Below are 26,439 nucleotides of genomic sequence, written 5' to 3'. Positions count from 1 at the left end.
CATGCATGTCGTTTCAGAAAAAAAAAAAAAAAAAAAAAAAAAAAAAAACCTCCCAGATTCTCCCATTGCCAAAGAGGAGCAGTGTGCACTTTGTGTCATATAAGATTAAAATAGTCCCATGTGTTTGAGCTCCCACCTTTTAGCTAAGCATTCAGGTGTGGGGACTTGGACTGATGCCAGTAGGTAAGTGAATTGCAAAAGCTGACAGAGCACTATTTCACAAGTGTGTTGTATTCACTGTCTTAGCTGCAGACCACACTGGTGTAGAAGTACAGTATTTATCCGAATAATAAATCTAAAAGTCAATATCTTAAACAAAATTAAAACTTAAAAACTCTTTTAAGAAAGCAAGATAGTTGAATTTTCAAAATAAATAGTGAATTAGATGAATGCAAGGATCAATCCTGATTTAAAAAAATATATATTATAATTTTACACCCCTCACTTATATTGTTTTGACAGAAAATTATTCATTCTGTGTCTGGACCAGTTTAACCCCAGTGAAATATTAACACTTGAAAAAAAAAATCTATCTCCTATGTTTGTGGACTTGTTTGTAATATATGCACACTTTAACCTAATTTTTTATTGCTGAGTTTTTTGTTTTTTTTTTAGATTCTAATGTTGGATTTTAATCCCTACACATTGCACACATTCAGTATAATCACTCTCATAATGAAGTGTATCTGTTGTATAGGGGAATGTCTTTAAATGTTTATGTTATGTGGTTATGTGCACTGTGCGTGTGTAATTGTGTGTGTGTGTGTGTGTGTGTGTGTGTGTGTGTGTGTGTGTGTGTGTGTGTGTGTGTGTGTGTGTGTGTGTGTGTGTGTGTGTGTACGTGTGTGTGCGTGTGAGTGTGTGTGTTTATAAACCTTGAGGAGAAGCTACACCAGAGAACTGTGAATGAGGAATACGTACACTCACATTCTCTTGCACCAACACACACATTAACATCAACTGAAACACACTCACCCTAAAGGGATCTGTGCCAGTGTGTGATTAGATACGCATCTTTTCAAGCAATCTGGAGCAAGCAGCAGGATCCTGGCAAATGATATTAGTTCTGCATAATTCTCGTTTTATTTAAGCTCTTCCGTCTTATTTTTGGATTCTGTTTCCATTCATAAGAGATGGAGGCTGCCATGTCTTTGTGGATCTATTGGCGAGTATGTTTGAGCCAGTTTGTGAATGTGATCCAAGCCCACCTCGGGCAATGTATTGGTGACGTGAAAAGGACACGTTTCTGCACGTCATGACTCATGATTCCTAAAGACTATAAGAGTTTTACCCTAAAAATAGCCTCATTAAAGTAGTTTCACCTATCTTATTTTGACGTCCTTTATAAAACCCTAATATTTCCTGTCACTGGGATGGTTGAAAGCAGTCATACAAGACTATTTTTCTAGGTGATACATTTTTCACATTCCTGTTTGTGAATCTGAAGCCGACCTTGTAAAAAATTTAAGCCCAGAAAGACCTTGATCTGGTGGCGAACTGAAAGACTTTTTTTATTGAAGGAGAAAAAGGGGGAAAATGTGGAACAGCCAAGTGGGCTGTGATAAATGTTTAATATGAGCACTTGCTAATGGTGCATTAAACATATGGGCTCCAGTATGAGTCACTGCTGCATGACCGCTTTGCACTGCAACCAACGTGCTCTTGAAGGATATCAGTGTTGGCTGCAGTGAACACCTACTGGATGACTTTATAGTGCTGACTAAATATGAAAATAACCTTTAAATTGATGGGAACTAAAGCCTGGCTGCATGCTGATGGTAACAGGTGATTCACTGTAATATTTTCCTGGAGTCTCTTAATCCACTAGATAGATAGATAGATAGATAGATAGATAGATAGATAGATAGATAGATAGATAGATAGATAGATAGATAGATAGATAGATAGATAGATAGATAGATAGATATGGCAACTATTGAGCGCTTGAGATGAGATATGTAATTTAGAGTTGGTGTTTCCTTGTTTATCGAGCCCCACACTCTAAACAAATCACAGGGATGGGTGGGGGCACTCATTTCTAGCTGAAATGTGACCTGAGGATTTCATATTAGAGCAAGATACTCTCCGTGGAAGCGTCGAAAGGAAACTGAAGTAATTAGTATGTCCTTTCCGCTTCCCAGCGACAACACTCTCAGGCGCGCGCGCGAAGCCGGCGAGCAGGCACGGAACCGCACACACACGCACAAGCACGTGCATGCTCGCTCGTGCTTTCAGTCTTCTTGCCAAGCTGTGTAGCCTCGTTGTCCCACACAGCGCGAGCAAACGGTTGTTGATTTCAGCACGGGACAGATCCTTTAGCCTGTTACTGCAATATGGCGACAGAGGTAAGAAAAATGTTATATTCCGCTGAGTATCCTGCCAGAAATTGGGCACAATAACCGAAAAATGACTCTGCACTTGTTCTGTGTATGTGTGTGTGTTTTTTTTTTTTTTTTTAAAAAAGAACTGCAGTGTTGTAAACTGAATCTGTAGCTTGTTGAACCTCCGATAAATCCATCCGAATGCACCTGGCTTATTTCAAAATTGAGGCACGAGATCATAAAACGTTTCTCAGGCAAGAAAATGTGTCTCATTCAGGAGCTACACTTACTTTCATCAGTGTTTATGAGCACTATTATTGCTGGCTGATCTGAAACTGGCATTTTCTCTTCCTCTGTCGCTCTCTCAATAGTTTTTTTTTTATTTTTTTTTTTTTATGCAGTATCTAGAAAAGAAAAAAAAAGACAAATCTCACTTAGAAGGAGCACCTTCAGAGAGCTCAAAGCTCAGGAGACTGGTGAGTGATGATGATGATGGAGCAGTCAGCACCATGGACAGGGACAATCTGCTATTTCCCTGTTATACCTCTAAAGTAGACTGACAGAGTTAAGCCCTTTCATTCTAAATGAGCCAATATACACCATACATATGTCTCAGGGGTGTTTTCTTGCCTGAAACAAATTCTGTTAACAGGATTTGATGCTCCACATGGGCTCCGTGAGAGTCTATGGCTGAAAATGCTGCTCCTGAGGTAGTCCCACAGCTTTTACTCCAGCATCATCAGTGTTTACTGGTGTATTTTTAGCCTCAGTGATGTTTGGTGGCTCTCAGGCCAGCAGCACCTCTTCCTCATCTCCTCTGTGTCCTTGGTGATGTCATCATAATGCTGAAGCCACAGCTGCCTCATTACAATAATAATGACCACATTAAAGGACAGCTATTAACTTTGCTGCAAGTTAAGGACACTCGGGCGCGTGAAATGAGCTTGCATTTAAATTAAGCAGTGTGTGGGTGTTCTTGTGTATTTCGCTGCAACTACTGAAAGTAAACAGCTCATGTGTGAATGAAGTTATGATTCAAGCAGCAGGTAAAGGTACAGTGGACAGTGAGCCAAGCAGGATTTCTGAGTGTGTTTTTATTTTTTTCCCTGAGCCTGCAAGGCATTGGCAAAGCGGCCCTGATTTTCCTCTGGTGGGCTGCCAGTATCCCTGTCCAAGCCCCATCAGCTCCACACACGCGCACACCAACACAACCTGCACATGCACACTAACACGTAGAGAGTGTAGAAGCGGGACAGATTTTATGTCCATGGTCCATCAATTATCCATGGCATATTTAATGCTGACAGGCTGCTGCAGTTTGTAACCGTCAGTGAATGGAGTTTGAGATGAGCGGCGCAGCTCCCTCTTCATGCTTTTATCCACCCGTCCCTTTCTCCTGCTCTTTTCCCCCTGTCTCCTTTGATAATAGAGCTCATTCTGTGATGTTTATTGTATGCTGAGTCAGCAAATGTTAAGCGACCAAGTAAGAGTGGGCTCATACCGCAGACTGTCTGTGCTGCATGGTCGCTCTCTGGTTCCATTAAATCCACTCCTGCCAGATCCTTCTCTCAGTCCTGAGGCGAGCCCTGGCTCCAGCTTGACACTGTTGACGAATAATGTGTGGAAGCTCAGGAATCATCCCAAAGGTTGGCACATGCTCAGCTCTCTTCTTTAAGAACACACCACCTTTATTCAAAGAAAATCTCCTCTTTCAGCTTTGGTCCTACAGTCACTGATCTTCCATCTAAATGTCAGGAAATATGACTGTTCAGTCAACACTGTCTAATCCCAATGATTTATGGACCTCTGGGTGCCTCAGTTTGGCAGTAAACACGACTAATTCTGCTCCCAAAGGTTTAGAACCAGTTATATGAGGAATAAATGAAAAGAGAGCTAACCATAAGAAAAACGGAAATATCTAACTCTGAGTGCGTTTACTGTGCGTGCTGTAATTGTATTTGTGCCCTTTGCAGCGTCTGCCCACTGGCAGCACTCGGCCGTGCTGTCGTTATGTGTTCCTTAAGCTGAAGTGACTAAAGCAGGGAACATGTCAGAGCAATGAAAGATGCACAGTGCTACAGATGAAAGCTGGAGGGAATAACTATAGGAGGAGGAGAGGAGGGGAGGAAGTGACTACAAAAAAATGTAGAGTTGTGATCTTTGTCGCTTGAGCAACAGGTCTCTGAAACATTATGTTGCATGTTTTACATCTGGTTCAAACTGTTGTGACACAAACCATGGCCAGAATTTATTTTTCTGCTTGGCCAGAGGCAGTTTCTGCATACAGAATTCAGAAAGAAAACTACTTAGTGTGCCAATAGAAAGTCCCCTGGAGATAAAACTTTGGCTCTACTGTAGATAGCTTGAATCCATTACCAGCTTAACTTTTTACTGATATAAAGCTGTGAAAATGATTCTATGACAATGTAAACTTGTATATTATATGCATGTTTTTTTTACCCACATTGGACTTTTCTACCTTTGTTATAGTTCCACTAATACTCAGAACAGGTTTTATTGCAGTTTCATGTAATGAGCCAGCATGGAAAAGTTTATGGTTTTTGAGGCAGTTTGACCTGCAGTTTATTTTCAAAATTGAAAAAATATCAAATTTGAGTTCTTTATTGTCAGACACAGGACTTTGAATAAAATCACCCATCTGGGCTGTATAACAGTCTGCTATTAGCTTTCTTTGTTTTCACAAACACAAACACAGTTTCTCTTGTTAGGAATCAAATTGTCAAAGCAGTCATTTGCACATCTACTTTCAAAAAGCAGTGCTCCAGCCATATGCTCATCCATTTATTTCATTTTTGGGTCCCCCAAAAAATTAGAAAGTTTGAAAAGATCCAGACTCGTCCCTGCTGTAGCAACTCATGTCCCTAGGTTTATAAATGTGCATGCCACAGGTAGCTGCGTTTTAGAAAACTTAAATTTTGTGTTTTATACTGTAGTTGTAAAGAAGACCAAAGGGATGTGAAAATGATAGAAGACACTGGGTTGTTTTTTTTATTTGTTTTGTTTTTTTCATTTCTTTCAGTTTTTTTTAAGAGGATAGGGGCCATTGACAAAAAAAAAAAGCATCCAAATTTATTTTCAATTCTGTTTTTTTTTTTTTGTTTTTTTTTTCCTGAGAATTAAAAAAAGAATGCTGTGATTAAAGTAAAAAAAAGTAGTACTAAAAAAATGTGGACATTTTTTTTTGTCGTTTTTTTTTTTTCAGTGGCCCTTTTCCTCCGCCATAACGCTTTTTTTAGCCCAATGCATCCATTTTTCTTTAACAACTGAAGATCCCCTCTAAGACTTATTCTCACTCTATTTCTTCCTCTGTGTTTACTCAGCGTGAAGATAAATGTAAATGAAACGAAAAGGAACAGATGTGTGGGTGGAGGAGAGTCAGACAGTGCACCCCAGTGTAGAGCTTCTTAATAGAGTCCTGTGTGATCTCTGTGACACTTTAACATTGCTGTCTGCTTCTGGGCTATACTTAGATACAGTAATAGATAGACTGGATCTGATCCTTGGTCTCCCACCCAGGAAAGTAAACATCAGCACTCTGCTAACAGAAAACATTTATCTTACAGGCTCAGATGAACACAGACACCGAGCTATGTAACATCAACAGAAATACTTCATGAAGGTTTTAGTATCAAACAAAACAGATGTTTAAGGACTGCGGAGAGGATTTGATGAAGAGTAATGAAGTGATATTTAGTTTTTAGATATTTAATAGAGTTTAATAGACCTTTCATGCACATCATGGTTTACAGTGATCTAACACTTGTTGATGCAAAGTCTAAAGCACTCCAACACATAAACAGTTTCAAAGTAAACATGTTTCCAATCTGTCAGCCAACTCCTGTAAGTTTTAAAGTGCTAGAAAAAACATAACTACAACATGTCGATGCTGCAGTCCTGGCCAGAACTGAACATATTCTGTCCGTCTTTTACCTCTGAACGAGTGATATCCACAGGGAGCTGGCTTTAAGGAAACAAACAGGATCAGTATTTTATTGGCAGCTGCACAGCTTTGCTCAGGAGTAAGATCCATGTAGCATCACGACATGAGGCAGAGGTCAGAGGGTCAGTAATAGAGCAGAACACAGCTTGAAGTCACACAGCCAGCATGTCTGGACTGGAAAACATGCACCCTGCATCAGACACAGCATCAGCTTTCTCTTCTCTGTCCCTGTTATTTTCCTGTGTTCTTGTATTACTGGACTGTATTCCTCTTGTCTTTGTCCATTTTCCCTCATTCCTGATATTGATTTCTCCCTTTATCTTATAACTCCTGTCCTTCTTTCCAACCCCCCAAACTGAACATGTCACTTTCACACCTCGAATAGCTACAATCCTGCTTTTACAATTCATGGCTATTTCTGCAAATATATGTGTTAAATACACCAGAAGCAAGCGACTAGATATTTGAATGTTGGGGGCACAGGTTTGGCCTTGTGGTTACGTTGTATGCCCCTTGTGCAGTGGCTGCTGCTCCCAAGCAGGGGCCTGGGTATGATTCCAACCAGCAGTCCCTTTCCCGCATGTCACTCCTCACCCTCTCTTCTGGTTTCTGCTCTATCCACCGTCCCATCCCCTACAAATAATGAGGTAAAAGCTTGAAAATATAACCTGAAGGGGAAAAGAACAAGGCCTTTAATTTAAAAAGAAGATATTACACTTCTTGTTTTAACTTAACAAATATTTAAGTTGTTGATGAATATGCTTTATTGATCCCCAACTAGAACATTTTAGATCAAGCTACCTTGATGTTGCTGCATCCCATAGGTGTAAACCTACACACACATCCTCTTAGACATTATCTCAATAATCCTCACTCTGGGCTGTCTGATTTTAATTTGGATTAGCTGCTCGATCATGTGCTGATAATTGCTTCTATTAATAGAGTGACTTGTTGTTCATCACGATGGCCTGAAGATAGCACATAGAGAGGAAGTGGGGACTGAGGGGGGTGCAAAAAGACAGTGAAGGCTAAAAGAAGGATATAAAAAGCTCTGGCAGACAGAAAGATCTAGTACCTGTGAGACAACTTTGGCTTCCAGCTGATGAAAATAGCTGCTTGGATGCTATTCCTGGGTGTGCATAGTGTACCCTATATAGAGATGAGAGGCAGGTACTGTACTCTGGTTTCTGGAAATGGCTCACTTGGGCATGAGCATTCAGGTAACCACATAAACAAAACCTCAGCTTGCTTTTGATAACAAAAAAACTGCATGTAAACGTTTTTCTTATGAATTCTGAAGACATTTTCCTTTTGACTACTTTTTGACAGCTCCAGGCCTCTGAATGTATTTCCTTCCACCTTTCATGTCTCAATCTCCCTCCACACTCCCACTTTCTCTCTAATTGCCGTCCTCTTGAGGGGAGTAATTTGGATCAGCAGGGGAAAGTTGCACTGGCCCACTTGCTTGCTGTTGGATTCTCCTCAGGGGAAGCCTGTTTGGGTGTAAAACACCACTCAGCACCAAAGTGTTGTGAAGAGGAGTCTTTTAAAAGCTTGTTATTACTGCAAACTGGTCTGTTAATGTAGGAGGGAAGGAGGGAGAGTGCCAAGTAGGACTGTCGTACTGTTGCTGCAGTAATATTGTACAATCCCCACACCATTTAGCCCATTTGCTCCTCTGGACTTATGGAACCTTGCTACCTTTTCAGACAAATGGATTTATCACAGGATGTTTCTTTTTTATTAGATAGACCTAGAACTAGTTACGCTAATATTACGTCAGTAAAATTAGGGTATAAAAGAAAGGGAAAAGAACGCTGTGTAAAGAAACTTCCTGATTCTGCATGTTGTCTCGTGCCAAAACAAAGCCCTCACTCCAAAAAAAGAACAAAATTACTATTTTGTTCCAATGTGAATCCAAATTTCTAAATCGTATTTCCATAACCTATTCTCTTTTTCATTTAGTTCCATAATCTCCAGGAACTGAGGCACAATGCATCGCTGGTGACGAAGGTGTTCATACAGAGAGACTACAGCGAAGGTACCGTCTGCCGCTTCCAGAGCAAGTACCCCTCAGAGCTCGACAACAGGGTGAGCAAAAACATAAACACACTCAGATAAACACACCACAGCGAATGCAATATGCTGACAGAATCCCAAATCACCTGAGACAACATCCAGACGCCCCAAGACAGGGAGTGATGGTGCAATACAGCTTCATAAGTGCACTACAAAGGAAGACAGAGCAATGTGAATGACAGGTACTGGCTTTTAGAAGGAGATGCTTACAAACACTAAGACATGCATTGGTATTAATGGTGTACATATTGTTTACTCTTATAAAACAATGTAGATGGGAAAACACAGGATGGGATGGATCCATCACCTCACAAATTTAATGTGTAAAATCTACAGGGGCGTAAAACAAGGTATGAAAACTAGAAAAGCACTCAGAGAGCGCAGACCTCCACCAAGCATATTGTGATTCTCATGCAACACTTTAGTCCTACTTTAATATTATACTCCCTTTCAGCAGACTGTCTGCTACAATTTGCTGTCCGTTGCAGGTTTGTACGATAATTTGTTACCTGACAGTGTTGAAAATTATGATGACCCAGTACATATTTCATATTCCAGATCTTAGTATCCAGAATATTGCTGGGATCTGGATCATACTTTTACATCTGTCAGAAATTATGGTGACCTTTTCTTGTATTGTTTTGTTTTGCAAAGCAATTCAACCATTTATCGTGGAGTTATATTCACATATGGTGAAAACAACCCTATCTCACAATGATAAAGAAACTTAAAAAAAAATCCTGGCTCCAGATGGTGATCTGGATCACCTCCAAAATTTAAACACTTCCTTATCCCATTTTGAATATTTTCTGAAAATTTCATCAAGATCTGTTTGCTACTTTTTGAATTGTGATGTTCACAGACAAATGGAGAAACTCTCCCAAAAACATAACCTCCTTGGCAGAGGCAATACGAAGAATGTCATCCATTCTTGTCTCTTGATAGATATTTTATGTTTTGTTCCTCCTGCTCCGTACGTCATGCATGATATAAGTTGATGAAAACACAAATAATTCATCTTTTTCGAGCGGTATGGTTGATCAGTATCTGTAAAGAATGACCTTGGTGTTTTGAAGGGCATTGCAGCATGATGAAAAATTCACATTCCTGTTTAGTAAATCTGGAGTGTGAAAATCAAACACTGAAAACACCTGGGGTAAGTATTTGTGTTGAGAAACTCTTCTTTATTTACAAAATGAAGAAATAATAACAGGTATCTGAAAACTTTAGCTACATAAAGTAAGTCTTTAAACTCAATGCGTCCTTTCCCCTCCTGAAACCAGACACCAAAGACAAATCTGAAATGCAAACATTATGCAGATGGAATCAAACTTCTGCAGCGTGACCTTTCTTCTAACACAGCAGATAATTGCATAATGACTATATCAGCATTTAAATGATGCTCAAACCATATTTGATGTTTTCTGTTTGTTCATTAAAGGAGGAAAAAGTAAACACAAAGCCCTGATGCTCTGATTCTCACACTTCATTAGGGTACAAGGGGGGAATGTGCTTTTTATTTGAGCTGCAAATATGCTCTTTCTTCTGCTCTGTGTTGGCATGCGTGAAGGTGTTTTGCAAGGAATTGTTTTAAATTAGTTTTGTCTGGCATTTGATGTCTGTAGCAGAGAGACCACACACGCAGGATGAAAAAAAGAAACAGGGAGAGGGTCGGTTAAGAAAGACCAGGCGTAAGCATTTAAAAAAATGTGCAACTCTTCTCTAGAACAGATCTCTGTTAGATGCTCTGAGCACTTCCCTTTTCTGTCACACCTCTGTCTAATTCTTCATTTTCGTTTCAAGTTTCCTCACATTCTGTAAGTTAGGTGTATTTCCAAATTATTTGACAGTGAAAGGATATTGTTGTTGGAGCTGAATGCAGCTGGTGTGTTTGGCAGGCTGTTGAATGGCTGAGCAGCTTGCTCCCACACTCACTCCAGGACACTTCTCACTCCTGAAGTCCTTGTGGGTTCTGTATTTGACTTGGTGTGCATTCCTCCACCCATAAATCTACCTGGATGTGTGTTTCTGTCTGTAAGTAGATTGAGCGAACGTTGCTGGAGGACACTGTGAAGACCCTGAACTCTTACTATGTGGAGGCTGAGAAAATCGGAGGTCAGTCGTACATGGAGGGATGTCTGGCTTGTGCAACGGCATACATCATCTTCCTCTGCATGGAGACACGCTATGAGAGGGTAACCAACCTGTGCACACCTGCTCAACATGCTAGCATACAAAAGCCATCTCATAAGAGGTTACCTGACCCACCTATGGGCCAGACTGAGCAAGCACCTATGCAGAGGTGATTTACAGATGAAACAATGACAGGATATTGAAGATAAACATTTACCAGGGGAAAGATATATGTTTAGAGTTAAGAGTTAAGATTTTAAACTTTGTTTTTGTCAATTTAGATGCAACAGGTCATTTACTTTTAAGCTCAACTTTATTTCATTTAAGGGCATATTCCAGGTTAAAGACAACTGTTAAGAATTTGACAGGAAAACAACTTAAAAATGATATCCTGAAAGAAATTCCTAAATTGATAAACCACAGGGTTTTCTGGAGACGTTTTAGTACAGGTTTTGGTACTTCCACGTTAAAAACCGTCTTTTAAACGTGACATCACAATCGGGAGTCCCACTGCTTCTGCCTCTGTTTAATATTAATGAACATGGATCAAACTGTCACTCTTGTCAATGAAGAGGAAGAAAATCTGTATTCTATCCACATGATGGTCCTTAGGGTTATAATTATGAGCCAGTTAGGAAAGATAGAGATCGGGAACAGGGCAAGATTAGGATGAATAACAGAGAGCATTGGAGTTGTGTGAGGAAAACCAGAGGAGAACCAGAGGAGAACAGAGCAGGTGTCCCGGTGAGTGAGCACCGTCAGCTAGTGATATGTAGCCTACTGCTGTGTTCACATCAACAGTTTGAAATCAGATACACTGACTTAAAAAAATAAGTAGTACGTGAAATTGCTGATCATAAAGTAACACGCTTTAAGCCCTCATGATAAAGTCCATAGAGAGAAAGACAGAGAGGTCTATCAGAGGTCTATCCTATGATCTAGTGTCAGAAAACCAAGACTTAGCTATGGTTCTCAGCTTACATTTCCGTCGGGTTGAATCTCTGGCAATACTTGTTTACATCTGTCACCAGGAGCCAGACTAGGGCTGTAGTTGTCTGACAGAACAGCAGCCGTATCAGTCTCACCCAAACCTGGCTCCGGTAACCCATCCTGAACTCTATCCATAGACTTTATAAAATAGACTCCATCATATCAATCTTCCTGTCAAGAAATGGGAACCACAGATGACTGTGTTTTGTGAACAATGCAGCAATAAAGTCCCGTCTTGTCAGCTGCACAAAATGAATCTGAGCACGAAAGCTAACTCACAGAGTCTGAAAAAGTGGACCCCATGTCCCGTTAAGCTAGTATTCCTGCATCCATCCATCCCAACACATCTGAATCATCTTAATGAACAGTCAACTTAAATAATACTTTGGAAGAAATACAATAAACACGACCTGAAATCTCCAGTCTCACTCGTGGCAACCTGTAACATTGGCTCAATGTGAGCAATGCAAGTCCCATTTGTTACCTCAAATGACCCAATGCTGGAAAAAGAGCATTTTAAATAGCTACACTGAAAACAGCCACTTCCTCCTCTAAAATTTATCTTTTTGTGCTGAATAAAGTACAAATCAGTGATTGACTTATTCTACTGCCATAATAAGACAATTTCAAGTATTATTTGAAAAAATTTAACCTGCAATATGCCCTTTAAGGCCTAATTTTATTAACTCCAGCGCTGTAAGACTTTGCTCGCGCTGTATTTTTCAGGACTCAAGCTCTCTCAAACACACACACAAAAGCATTCAGTTTTTATTTTTTTGCAATCCACGATCTCCTCTGAGGTCAGAGCATGCAGGGCATCTGTGCCAAAAAACTCAAGATAAAATCCAAATCTCTACTTCAGCTGTCCCACTGTGAGGTTTTGTAACCCACTCTAAAGCCTACACCTGTGCACTGAGAGGTTAGGCATGGCATGCTAACTGTAACACCACCACATTCGCCTGAAGTGCAGAAAGATGTCTGTACTGAAAAATGGCAGGTGATTACTCTTATGCGTGGCTGTGGTGCAAGAATGAACAAGAACACAATTGTACATAGCATAGAGGATCACACAGTGAGTTAGATTATTTCTCTTGTGACTGCACGGGAACCTGCCGGTGTTTGACGTGAACCTAGACCAGCGTTAAGTCCCAGCAAGCCTCTCTTTTCTGATCTTTGTCACCCACATCATTCATCTCCTTGCTCTTGTTGCATATCTCAAACATTTCTTTATCAAAGCAGCACAGCCGGACTGTCCAAGGAGCACAAAAGGACTTACTGCTGCATTGAAGCCATGCAGAAACGCACCAGTCTTGGTCTGCTTTCATCTCCCTGTCAGCTGGGTGCTGCTCCATTGAGACTCTCAGATACGATCAGCCCCACAGGAGAGCTGTTTATTTACCTGTTTAAGTTACTCACATCTTGGCTGAATGACATTGTGACCGACAATGATCAAATATACCCACCCAAGTTGATGCTGTTTCTTCACGCTGGTGAGCATGGGTGCAAATTCAGTGGAGCACCCAGAGGTCTTGATGCTTATATCTCACCCTATCAAAGGACACTGATTGCTCCCAGCATGTCAGAACAGATTCATGTGCGCACAAGCATTCATAAAGCATCCCTCATGCATAGCATGTACCCTCCATCCATTTCCTTCTTTTATTATTCACAGGAATGTCTCTCACAACGTTACATGTCCACACACACATATTTCTCTCCTTTACTCTTCACTCTCTGATCCAAAAACTATTATTCTAGCAGAGGAATGCAAACTTGTGACATGCATGTCAAACAGACTGTGACACCTTCGCGCCTTGGGCGATGTACACACAAACACTCACAAAGCTTTTTTGCCCCAACAGGGCGACACACACACATGCCCGCACAACAGAGGCACAGCTTGTGTACTTGACTGTCATATTGTTACTCTGAAGAGGATTGAGCTGCCCTGAGAGCTCGCTAGCAGTGAAACGGTTGGCCTTTTCCGTGCACAACAATAACCCCATTAGTCAGGGCTCTGCTCTGCGAGTCTCCGCTTCCTCTCTGCGATATCTGGCTCTCTTTGATGGAGTTTCAACAAAAGACACTTTTGTGTTGTGTAAGGGAATTTGTGCATACACTGTCATTGTTCAAAGCCAAATACTAAGTGTGTTCTGCTTACTTGACATTGATCTGGCTGATTTAAAGCATTGAACTGGAGCTAACCACTTCCCTGTAATGGCCTCTTAAATGACTTTACACCGAGGAACCTCATGTCGGATCGTAACATTATCCAGACACTTTGTTTTAAAGTCTTTTCCTCTAACAATGGGAGATAGAAAGAAGTATTCTTCTGTGGTTTTGTCTCCACTAGCAGGGGTCACTACATGAGCAGCTGTGCCTGCAGCTGTAACAGGCCTTTGACCTCCTGGTGGAGTGTTGCTCTGAGTCTCTGAAGGCTGAGACTGCTGCAATGTCTCTTGTTGAAATCAAAGAAGAGGATGTGAGTCTGTGTTTGAATAAATCTGTTGAAGAATACACAGAAAAATTCTTGACTATCCAATGCAGCGTGAAACAAAGAATGACTGTAGCACCGAGTCTGAATCACCAGGAAAGAATCTAAGTCTTGATTGAGTCCCCACTGCCCTGAAGTTCATAGGAAGACCCCCTCTTGACTTAATAACTATTGCTCAATAAACAAAATAGTGGTAGCAGCGGGTAGTAATGTAAAGGGCCTGCAACAAAAAAGCTAATGTTTGGACACATTTTCTATTTAGATGTAAAACAGAAAAAGAAGAAGCTGAAGTCTCGTCATGTGTAAGACCTGTGAGGCTGTATTAAAACACTGCAACAACATGACTTACCGACACAACACCAAGGGTTAGCAATCTGAGGCTAAAGCTAAAGCTATGGCCGACAGATGTGTCTTCACAGCTTGTTTCTCTGCAAACTGAAGTCTACCTCTGTGTGTATGAAGGAGAGTCAGCAATGATGCTCAAACTAAACGTCATTTTGGACTCAGTCGTTCCCTGCACACATGATTATCTAACAAATATTAGAAGATGGTGTGATGAAAAATCGTGGCACTTCTGTCATCTAACTAAATTCAAAGCTTATTCAAATCACTGAACTGAATCCTGACCCAAAGGATCAATATCAAATTGAATGTTGAGGATCTTGACAATAACCAGACCTAGGACTTTTTTCGGCCCACAGGCCACATTTGTTCCTTGGTTGTCTCTTGGCTGTCCTGGCCCTGCCTACCATTGGATGCATTATTTGAACATCAATAGACCCACATGAGACTAAAGTTGTATCCATGCATGCAATAAAACTGTATTTCTTCTGCACTACTTCCAGGAGGCTCTTGGGAGCACATTTATCATAAACCATGCTATATTTGATCTATCTACTCCATATTTTCATAGCCTCATTGTAATTCAGTCAAGTCTGCATGCTGCATTGCTGTTCAGTTATTCAGTACAACACCAGAACCTTGAGTGGGAAATCTCTTTTATAGAACAGTTATTATTCACGGTGACTAGCTATAAAATTAGTATTGGGCACAATTATGTTCAGCCTATTGGTTCGGCCTTCCAAAACAGCCCGAGTCTTTCATGTGGCCTCCTGATAAAATGAAATGTGAACCTCTGCTGTAGATAAATTGTGGATCAAGCCACAGCTCACGCTTCAAGACTTCATTTTAGCAATTTCGTGCATATTTTTTATTTTCAATCAAATTTGGTATGGTGGTTCAACAAGTAGTATGTGTTGTGTCTTTGCTCAGCTTTCATACCCTCAAACTCACAGCAGGCATCATGTTGCTTTGACTCAATCCAACCTAGGGATGGGTACCAAATTAGGTTTCTTTAAAGGTACTGACCAAATTTTGTCTGTAGTACAGAGTTCCAGAGAAAATCCAAAAGTACCATGTTTCGGTGCCTGAACGCATCCTTGTGACTGTGAGGGAGTGGAAGAGTAGGAAATTTTCCATACTGGACATAAACACAGCATTGCAGGTTTATATATTGACAAAAAAACATGTTAAATTGAAAAAAATTAAGATTTTATTACTAAACATTTTAATATTTATCACCACATAGTAGGCCTGCACAATATATCGTTTGAACATTGCAATATGCGCATGCGCAATAGTCACATCGCGCATGTGATGTAACTATCGCATTTCCCCCATTTATTGGAGAAATGGAAAAAAAGCAACTGAAATTGAAACCTATTCTATTTTGTACAGAGACATGGCCTCCTGGATCCCTTCCAAATACAGCAATCTTCATCATTCACAGATAAACCCCCTTAGCCTGGATTAAACGGTATCATAGGAATACAATGGTGTCATTGTGAGTCAACCAAATTCTTCCCAAACAGAGCTATTCAAGTCATCTGGTGAAAATTCTTCTATCTTTAATAATGCAATATATATCGTAAACCCCCCAAAAATCGCAATGTCATTTTTTTTCCAATATCGTGCAGCCCTACCACATAGCCTATGAACATGCAAAAGTTACGAAAAGTGGCACCGTTAAGTACTGAGAACAAAAACACTCAAGTCACATCGACCGTTCTGATGCTGTTGATCTTGATCGGCCTCTTGTTTTGTCTTATAAAGAATATCATTCAGCTCCTTCGGTCACCTTTTTAAAAGATCTCGAATAAAATCTTTTCTAAATGTTTTAAATAGACATATATACCTTACATATGTAAAGTTTATGTTCTGAATGGCTGTAATCATCCCGTGAAATGATATAAATGTGTGTTGTTTCAGCACAGACCTTGAGATATACTAATGATTCCTCCTTTTTTTAGAGTGCTGACAGCTATCTCAGAGACCATGAGTCCCAGCGGAGCGTGCTGTAGCTGATTGACATGGTTAGGCAGACTTCAGGAGAGGCATGGCGCAGCAGCTCTGTTGGTGTCCATAGAGGCATAGCTGAGGCTGAATAAGCTGCTCTAATGATGCCACTTAAACTATAACATCTGACCATTTAGCATCACCGGCCATCAGTCAGCAGTCATTTGGTTGCTATCAGCCACATCCTGGGACAACTTCACAGTGTTTTAGTTTTCAGAAACACTCCTCAAGTCCGCAGGGCAAAGTGTGAGTGGAGCTGTAATGCTTCCTGAATTTGTGTCCAAACTTAGCTTCACTCCACTGCTGCTCTGTTAGTTTCTGCTCAGTTGATGCAATACTCATTTGCAAAACTGAGAAATAGATTAAACATCAATACAATCTAAATAAACTGTCTACTTCACATTTAAGAGGGTTTCTAAATGTCCCAGATAGTTTACCAAGGCATGACATGGAGTTTGAGACAGCCATCTCTGAAAATAAGAACCAAAGTTTTCAAACGGAAAACTTCAAAAAGAGAACGCTCCGGCTCGTCAATTCTAGTAATTCAACTCGTACAGGCTTGCTTGACATGAATGGCTTAGACTGATGTATAAAAATAACAGTCATACTCAGAGCATAATGGAATTACTGTGAGTTTAGACTGTAATGTTTTAGGAAAAACAAAGACAGGCAGTGACTAGAAACGAATATGTTTTTCATGCTACACGCTAAATATGCAAGGGCAACCGCAAATTCCTTCTTCCATTTTTCATTTTTTCCACCCAAAAGAAGGTCATGCCCATGTTTTCCCTCATTGTCGTGGGTGTAATCTGCTTTGTGATGAGTAAAATTCAGATTATGGTTTCCCTGATGAAACAGCTTTTGAGGTTGTTAATGCTTGTTGTGTTCCTGCCTCGAATTGTGTTGTTAAATCTGAAATGCACTGGATTGCTCACTCTTTTTATAATCTCTTTTTGCTTCCTGTTTTGTTAATCCAGGTGCTGAAGAAGATTTCAGGCTACATTCAGGAGCAGAATGAGAAGATCTACGCTCCTCGAGGTCTGCTGCTCACAGACCCCATAGAGCGAGGGATGAGAGTCGTATCCTTTCTTTCTCAATTGCTCTGCTCTCTGTTTAAGTTCAGATAGATATAGTTTTTGGAAACAGACTTCATGTTCGTATGACCTGAGACTGGGAATGAACCTTCAACTCACAAAATACCTTGAAGGTATCCTTAAACAACAAGTTTCTGAACATTTCTCCAACCAACTCGCTTTTTCAAGAATACATTTTAACATCAGAGCTGCAAAAAGCAAGTGTGCTTTGTCACATGTCCTTACAAAAGAAAAGGTAAAAGACGCAGTGACGTGATGAATCAGCAGTCTGAGGTGTTATTTTCAACCATTTGCTCCCTTTTATGATCCAAAAAGTGTGTTCTGTCACAATCTGTCAAACATTTGCAACTCCTCACATCCCTTTCTCTATTTTCATGAAAAAAAAAAACGAGTTGGTAAGTCAGCATGAGGCCAGCAAAGGTTCTGGTGTTGCTAAAAGGGAGGGTATGAGTGGGCGAGAGAATGTGTCCAGTAGACCATCACACAGGCCTGGCCCACACTGACTAAAAGAACTGGCTCCAAGTCACAGGGCCAACCTATTTCCAACACTTATTAGTCAGCACGGTCCTTCACAATATGGTCCCTGTTTGTGGACACAAGCTGGAGACCTGGTGACCAAAAAAACAGCCAAAGCATGTGTCACTTCTGTCCCTGCTTTGCATTCTTATCTGAATCATTTAACCTGAACGAACAGCATATTTAAATAAAATGACTAGTTTATTCTTGCAAAGAGTGAAGTTGCTGCAAATTACGTTGGTACCAATATGCACTGCTGTTGTGATACCAATTATGCATCCGCCATAAAATCCATAAGCAGAGAAGCATGTAGACCAACAGAAAACTGATTATAGAGACTTCACTGTGATCAGTATCTGTTTGAAATGACTGAAAAAACATCTCTAGTTGGACCCTTCTTTCCTTTGATCCTCATCCCTTTATTCCAGGCATAGCATTCAGAACATGACCAAAATGATGACAGAAACTAACAAAGTGACAATAATGTCTAGATAATACCTGAACTTGCAGATTGCTGTACTCAGCACTAACCTAGTGTCTGCACCAAGCAGCAACCTCCAGTTTAAGGATATGAGACAATGTAGAAGTGCTAAAATCTGCAGTTTCTCGAGTGCCTGCTTGAGGCTGGCTCTGGAATAGGGTTGGGTACCTTTCACATTTGAAACAATACCGTGCTGATGCTTGGCACCTGGCAATCTGTATTGGAACTCAATGGTACCAATTTTCAGTACTTTTTTGGGTTTATGAGGTAAAAAATATCAATGTGTTTAATAATAAAATACATTTTTTTTCAATTCAAAATATTTAGTCTTCAATACATAACCTTACAATGCTGTGTTCATGTCCAGCATGGAAAAATTGCCTACTTTTCCACTACCTTAGAGTCATTAGGATGCATTTAGGCACCTATACATGGTACCTTTTGATTTTACATGACTCGATACCAGGTACTTTTGACATGTTTTGGTCAGTACCTATAAAAGTACCTAATTCGGTCCCATCCCTGCTCCAGAAGTACCAAAATTCACACACACACCAAGCTAAGAAAAAGCCACGACCAAAGCAGAAATAAACATATCTACAGCCTGGTTCAAAGAACGTCTCCCGTCTGAATTGCCAATTTCACTATCAGCACACACTGTTCGGGGGGCAAATTTTCTTCCTAACTCAGCAGTTCAGAGGATATTAAGATTGCAAGCTAGCCCAATCAGAGGAACAGCTCAGGTCACGTGACTGACGGCAGCTCTATAGCTTTACTTGAAGCCCCCACCACTTCCAATATGGCCGCGATAGCTGATCTGCTTCAAAAATCTGTTTCAGTATAGATGGGTGACGTTGGGGAGACTATGTCCATTAGTTATACAGTCTATGATCTGCACTCATGTGACCAAATGATCTCCAGGAAGTGTTTTTAAAACCCTGTGTGGAGTTCAGTGTCACACCAGATGACTTACAACACACATCTCACAGCGAATAATCACAGTTAGTGTTGAATTTGGCTCTCAAAGAACTATGGATCTGAAATAACAACTATAGATGTTTGAGTCAAGATAAACAAGCTATTTGAGTATCAATTTTTTCCTCAGAGGGAGCCCCTTATCAACACTAACACTGAAGTCCTGTGTCTGGTGTGAAAGTCTGGTGTACCCTACATATTATTGTCACATGTGAAATGTTGCTAAATGACTCGTATTTGGCTAACTTTATCGAACATTCCACTTTCTGCTGGCGCCACAATTGTTGTTCGCTTTGTTGCTGCTCCGCTTCGTTCTGCTTGTTGCTCTGGCGTAATGCTTCACCGGATCGATGCTCTGCTTAGCCTACATGTCCATCCAGCGAAGAGGCATCAGAGGCTTTTCTGCTCTCTTAACTGACATCAGAGAAACTGCTGAGTGAAACCAAAGCCTTCAGTGAAAACGGTGACATCTGACATTATTTGCCTCCCTCGCACTATGTGTTAAAGTCAATATATAAATCTACACTCCTAGTTTTATCATTGACATATTTCAGCCTCATCGTGAGCTGTTCCAGATGCTAAAACCATTTTTTAATCAACATGTTTGATTTTATCACAGCCCGAACAAGATGTTTTTGTAATTGTAGCTCCTCAGAGATGAGTCCTGGTTTAGAAATAAGCAGCATCCACTGAGAAAGAAACAGGATACTAGAAGGAGAAGGAGGAAATATTCAAGACATTTCCTGATCTCTCCAAGTACACAGATCTCATGAGATGCTTGTTTGGCCAAACATTCACAACACAAAGCTTGAGAAAGAGAAATGAAGTGCTGATGTTGAGGCACTTTCTCAGCCCTGTCGTTCATCTCGATGATCCTTGACTCTTTGTTTCTTCAGCTAGAGATCAGTGTGTTTGAAGACCGGGGCTCGGGCAGCTCCAGTCCCAGCAGCACCATGTCGTCGGCAGGCAGCGCTCGATGACTGGAGGGGCAGCGCCAGGCTTACGGGTTCCACCACAGGGGCAGCGGGACGCTTACCAACATCCGCATGCTGAAACATGAGAGCACCAGGTTCTAAGACGAGCACAGAAAACAAAGCAAGGAGGTGATCTACATCATTAACACTCTCCCTGCCATCTTGAGAGCAGGAGCTGACTTACACCAACACACTGGATACACAACAGAGCTAACACAAGAGCAAAAGAAACCTCACATAGGCAGAAGGAAACATCGGGACAGTCAGAGAAGGAATATTCTTTACTCTCCAACAAAAAAACGTCATAATTTCTTTCCTCCAACTCTTCCATACATGTTTCCCCTCATCCCATCACATCTGTTTCCATGAGTCACATCTTCTCTGTCTTAAAGCTGAGTCAGTGGGCTTAGGCCTAATTAGCCTGGACATCAATGCCTGATTGTTTCAGGGAGGTCACTGTCACTGTGTCTATCTGCTCCGGCAGTCTGAGGCCTGTGCAGCAGCTCTGAAATCTTAGAGCAGGAAAAGTACCAACCTCCCAGGAGACAGAATGTTCTCCGGTCTCGCTGAATGATTGCATTCATGTCAGGTGGTTGAGGTCAACCAGCTCTGAATGCTGGCAAATTGGGCCCGCTGTGGGACCGCTCGGTTCTACGCTCCGTTCACATGCATTTGGCTACAGTATCAAACAGCTAACTGAGAGCACCTTGGATTGTTTATTCTTCTCATTCACAGCAGTGGATGCTGGTGATCCACATCACAGCTGTAGGTCACCACGTTCCTGTGCGCTCTTTCTCTTTCTCTGGCTTTGTTGACTGGAAAGTGTCATAAAGAGCAAGTTTGCCAAAGCATGAAAATCCAGTTTGATTAGAATTTTTGATTTTCCTCCAAAACAACAGGAATGTGACAGTAAAAATAAACAAAGCAGGAAAGTACAAATTATTTGATTTTTAGCACAATGCACAAGGAATACAACTTTTTTTTACCTCTGAGGACAGAAATCTCCCCCACCAGCATCCAGCTTTCTCAAAGAACATGTGAGACAACAAGCACACAGTAAACACTATAATTATCTGAGAATTCAACCCACTTGGACTGTTTTGCATTTTTAAGAGTCACAACCTGGACTTCAGTTGATGTTTTTGTTTTTTAACTTGTTATCAGCTTACAAGAGCAGTCCATAATATAGAAGTCTGTTGGATGCACAAGTTCACCTGAAAGCAATCGTTCACACTTGATCTCGCTCCAGGGCTCACTGCAAAATCTAACCTTGCATAATTTTGTTTGAGCAGTTTTTGGCCTGACTCTCTGAATCAAATTTTTATGTGACCATTGAAATGTATTTTTTTTTAATGGAACTATTGAAGCAAGAAGAACAAGGTGCTTTCCAACGAGGCCAGTACAAACGTCTGCAAAGATATTTTAAAAACACAAACACAGTAAAACACAAGCAAACAAGGTCAAATGACCTTAAAACTTACTTAAGATTTCTGTGAGCAGTAAAACTAGACAAAGACGACGCAACAGGGCTGACTCACTTCTTAGCTAGCCTTGACCACAGCGGTTTCTGCTGCAGAACAAATCATGTTACAGGAAATGACAGATAAGAGAGAAGTGCTCAACCTTGAACCACAAAAAAGTTTCCTCAACAGTGAGGGAGTTTGTTTTGGGGGGATTTTGTAGAAAAGACAAGTTGTGAAATTCAAAATAACCACAGATGCAAAAGGGAGAACATGAAAAATTGATAGAGAAAAAGCAGATTGTCAGGGGTCTGTTTTTGTTGTCTCACACACAAGTTATCCATACCTGATCCAGGTCCTGATGTTGGCTTTAGTTGGCACATCCATGTGGATGTTGTCCTACAAAATTATTTGTCTTGCACACTTTCAACTCTCTCTGCTCATGTTTGAAGTATTTTACCAAAGAAGAGATGAACACTAAAGTTAAAGATTTAACCAGCTTACAGCTTATTCCCTTCAGTTGTCCAAATGTGTTTTGATAATCTTTTATCAACATTTTTTTTGTTGCCCATCATAATCAAGAGGTGAAATTCTGATTTCTAACAGACTTAAGTTTGACGAACAAGCATGACTCTTATTTAGGCAAAAAAAGGAGGTCTGTTAAAATGAATCTCCAGATTCCAGAGCAGAAACATGCAGTTATAACATGACAACATATGGAAAAGTTCAAGAGGTTTGAATACCTAAACAAGCCACTTTAGACGCACACATACCCGCCTGGCTACTGGCCACGAGTTCCTGCGCACACACACTCACAGATTCTGGCAGCCATGAAGCAGGAGTCAACCAAGCCAGACAAGATTCTCTGTGGTCTCAGCTCATTGCAAAATTACTCTTCTCTGCAGGAGTGAGCCATTTTTCCTGGATATGAGTGCATGAATCTGCAGTGCATGTGTCTGTGTCATCAGACGCAGTGTTATCTGGTGGGAGATGAAAGCGTACTGATGATTAAGGAGGCAACAGAGCACGGATCGGGGTGCTTAATGAGAGCTGAACTCTGACACGTACAGTTTGGAGGAACTGAAACAATATGGGATGTCATCTCTGCAGCTGTTTGATCTGTATTATTCAGCACATGTTAATGACAGCCTGAGGTTTTCCACACAGTCCAGATCCAAACAGAAAATCAAAACAGGAAATCTACAATAACTGAGTACAAAAGTGCTTTTCTTATGCCCGCAGTAAAAACTGAAGACTTTAAAGTCTCTCATTATCATTTGCGCAGTGTGTCTTTTTTTGGGTGAAGCACAGTGATAGCTCCCTCTAGGGTCAGACTGAGGAAGCGCTGCACCTCCAGATAAAAGTTGTCCAAAAACAACAACTCAAAAACATTTTCACATCCCCAAAGCAACCTTTTATTTATACGACATCAATTATCCACACTCCATCACTGTTCTGCGGGTTCCTGTCTCGTACAAACATCTCAAATCCTCACAGCACAGAGCAGCCTGAGGAGCAGAATCTGTCTCTGTGTGTGGGGAACACTGCTTCCTGTCTGAGGATCTGTGTCTGTGTGTGTCTGTGTGTGTGTGTGCGTTGGCTGACGTGACTAGAGATGATCATTATGAAGCAAAAATGTTGATGCCAGTAGACAGCACACCCACACGTCGTCTATCAAAAGACAAGACCTCCAGAAAAACTTGAGCCCTGTCTCAGTGCCTGCATGTTCTATTTCTGTTTCCCATATTTTTCTCTGATTTTAACATTTTTTGTTTCACCGTCTACATTTTCCTCTTCCCATACCATAACTTTGAGTTATAAGTTTAGGAGTGACATTTTTGCCGCTTCTTTACCTCATAGCAAATCCTTCCTCAGAAACTCTGCCTATGACCAGCCGTGCATACTTTCACCACAGCAGAATGATCCCTAAAGTCCAGTGAGTTGATTTCCACCTGGATGTTTTACCTCCTGAATGATTGAGACCAACCTACTGGAGATTTTTCACCACAGCAGTTGAGTTCAGTTGTGCTCGTGTTCGGCCTCCTGCTTTTCGATGCCTTCATGTTTCATCCCCGTGGAACGGATACCCAACCTGGGGCTGGTGGACTGAAAAACTGACTCTTTAAAATGACTCCAAACACTGCCAATAAGCGAATAAAGGAGCTCATTGGATAATGTAAAAAGAAAATAACAATGAGTGTACAGTGGAGGAGCAGTATTATACATGCTTGTCAATGATTATCCATGCTCAGTTTATGGGCTGTAAAGAAGTAGGTGGAAATGCCATAATGCTATATTATTCCAAATGGTTCTGTTTCAGAATTAATCTCTTCATACATTTTTAATGTTTTTATATCCTCTCTAATTTGGGCAGAGTGAAAGAGCAGCTATTAAAGCATATCAGCTGTACAGCTTTAAGCTGCTGCGTTGTATCGTTGTACATTTTCCTTTTTTTTTTCTTTTTGGTTTCTGTCTAAAATACAATTGAAGTAATGTTAATGTAACTCGTGATACTGCTATGGATGACAAGAATGTGGAGGTTAATACAGAGGGAATGATGACAATGGTGATCCTCAGGGAAAGGTGTTAAGGTGCCAAATACAGAGGTGAAAGTTCTTAAAAGATAAGTTCACATGTTAAAGGGGCTGTGAGGAGTTTCCAGGTGATCTTGAAAAGGTCTCCCTTCTAGATACATGCCTGATTGTAATCCACTATTTGAAATGAGATTATCATGCTATTTCTTAGCTTCCTGATTGGGGTGGACAGGACTGGATTGATTTACGGCATCTCAAAGTCTCTATGACAACACCATGCTGGCTAGTGAGAAGAGAGATCGGTGTTGGAAACAATTTCTTGGGTTAATTTTGTAGTGATGGTGCACACTGGAGCCTAACTGTCAGACAGAAAAAGGACAGAAGAAAGCTTAACTGGAGAGTGATAGAGCACAGGCTAAAGGCTAAAACATAGGTTAAGCTGTTTGTGAGGATGTCAATTCCAACCCACATGCAGTAGTTATTCTGCAGTGGTCTGTTCAAACTTGAGAGTCTATCAATAAAATGAAGAGTGAGGTTACGTTAGCTCTGCTTGGTCAATGAGCACTGGGCTGGCTGAAACAGATCATCCTCACAGACCCTTCAACAGTTGTAGTGATAGTTTGTTAGCTCACCATCTCCCAAGCTACATATCAGAACTGTTGAAAGAATGACACGAAACTTGGTGCAGACATGTACTGCACCCAGAGGTTTTAAACCTCAAGAATGATGATCTTCTGACTTTCACAAGCACCCCAAGAAAAGTCATCACTGTTAAATGCTTCAACAAAAGTCCAATATCTACTCAGGGGTCTGGGTTAACAAATGGCAAGTGTTTTGGTTTCTGTTTGTAGTACTTTCTCATAAAAGAAAATCTTTGTGGAGAGCAAAAACAGGCAGGACACACTGCACCATACAGAAAACAAATTATCTATTTGAAAAGACAGTGCTGCCAAAAATAAATAAATAAATAAAATACTGGATCCCGAAATGTAGTAAGTGACAAACCCACGTGACACAGTGGCATTAAAGCCAATCAGCATTAAGATAGCCTTACTTCTTTGAATGCATCAGAAACAATGGATCTCACCTCAAATGATTGTGGGATGGATGAAAAATGATAAAGTTATTATGAAATGCCTACTAAACTGGTTCAGATTAATTTTTAACTATTAATTGTTGACATGATAACACCCTAAACTTTGTTTTCACCACATAAACACTTTAAAAACATAAGCATGCCATTAACATTTAAATAGAAGCACCACTCCTTCACTTTGCACAGCTGAAAGCTTTGCTGTAGACTCATAGTCATATGTTTTAAATCATGAACAAAGTTTATATACAACCTGAACTTATCCTTTAAGAATCTGTTGGAAAAGAAGCACTACAGTATGTGCCGCATTAAAAGTGTAATGTAGCTTGTTCTTGCAGGACAACAAAAAGAATGGAGAGTCTAATAAAATGTTTTATTTTTTATCAGAAGATGTAATTTCAGATATGAATATGTTATCACAGAGCAGGTTAAACTGTGGCTCCCTGATTCTCGATCATGTCAACTATCAAGATGACCTCTGTGGCCTCATATCTTAAGAAGAGGAAAAAATCATCACTCAAGGGACTATGTATTATTCATATCAGTCTGATACTGTCACATATTTATCCTGAACTGTATTAAAGGGTACAGTAGAAGACCATTCAGAGCTGCAGCATCAGCAGAGTTTCCCAGTTTGTTTGTTTACATGTGAGAGATTGTACATTGTGTGATATGATGTCTTCCTGATAATGTTAAAGGTGATTTTTATATAGAGTCCTGGTACCAGCCTCTTTGAGTTGTACTGAGCCACTCTGGCTCAAATGAGACTAAGACTGCACTGATGTTTAATGCTGCATGATGTTTGTGTGAACAAAACAAGCACCAGATGACAAGAAGTGAATTCCCTTATCAGCTAAGTCCATCAGTCGTGCTGCTGAGAGATGAATTTATAACTTATCTTGATGTTATTTATGTGTTTGCATCAGATTATTTACATATCAATTCAAATGGGTTCATGTATTTTTTTTTTCCCAAAGCT

General features: G+C 40.5%; 1 protein-coding gene across 1 annotated transcript; it reads left to right on the top strand.

Moving 5' to 3' along the window:
• Nucleotides 1-2,123: 2,123 nt before the first annotated feature.
• On the top strand, nucleotides 2,124-25,323 carry LOC141795148 (golgin subfamily A member 7B-like). The gene is made up of 5 exons (XM_074675932.1): nucleotides 2,124-2,345; nucleotides 8,248-8,373; nucleotides 10,404-10,556; nucleotides 17,311-17,412; nucleotides 20,296-25,323. Exons 1-5 carry the CDS (start codon nucleotides 2,334-2,336, stop codon nucleotides 20,377-20,379), a joined length of 477 nt encoding a protein of 158 aa, XP_074532033.1. The 5' UTR covers nucleotides 2,124-2,333; the 3' UTR covers nucleotides 20,380-25,323.
• The last annotated feature ends 1,116 nt before the right edge of the window (nucleotides 25,324-26,439 follow it).

Source organism: Halichoeres trimaculatus, unplaced genomic scaffold, assembly GCF_033239565.1.
Source record: "Halichoeres trimaculatus isolate MK-OKI-2021-1 unplaced genomic scaffold, fHalTri1.1 fHalTri1_scaffold_8, whole genome shotgun sequence".
In the NCBI taxonomy this organism is placed as follows: domain Eukaryota; kingdom Metazoa; phylum Chordata; class Actinopteri; order Labriformes; family Labridae; genus Halichoeres; species Halichoeres trimaculatus.
The sequence above is the reverse complement of the archived record's forward strand: the minus strand, read 5'-3'. Positions and strand labels throughout refer to the sequence as shown.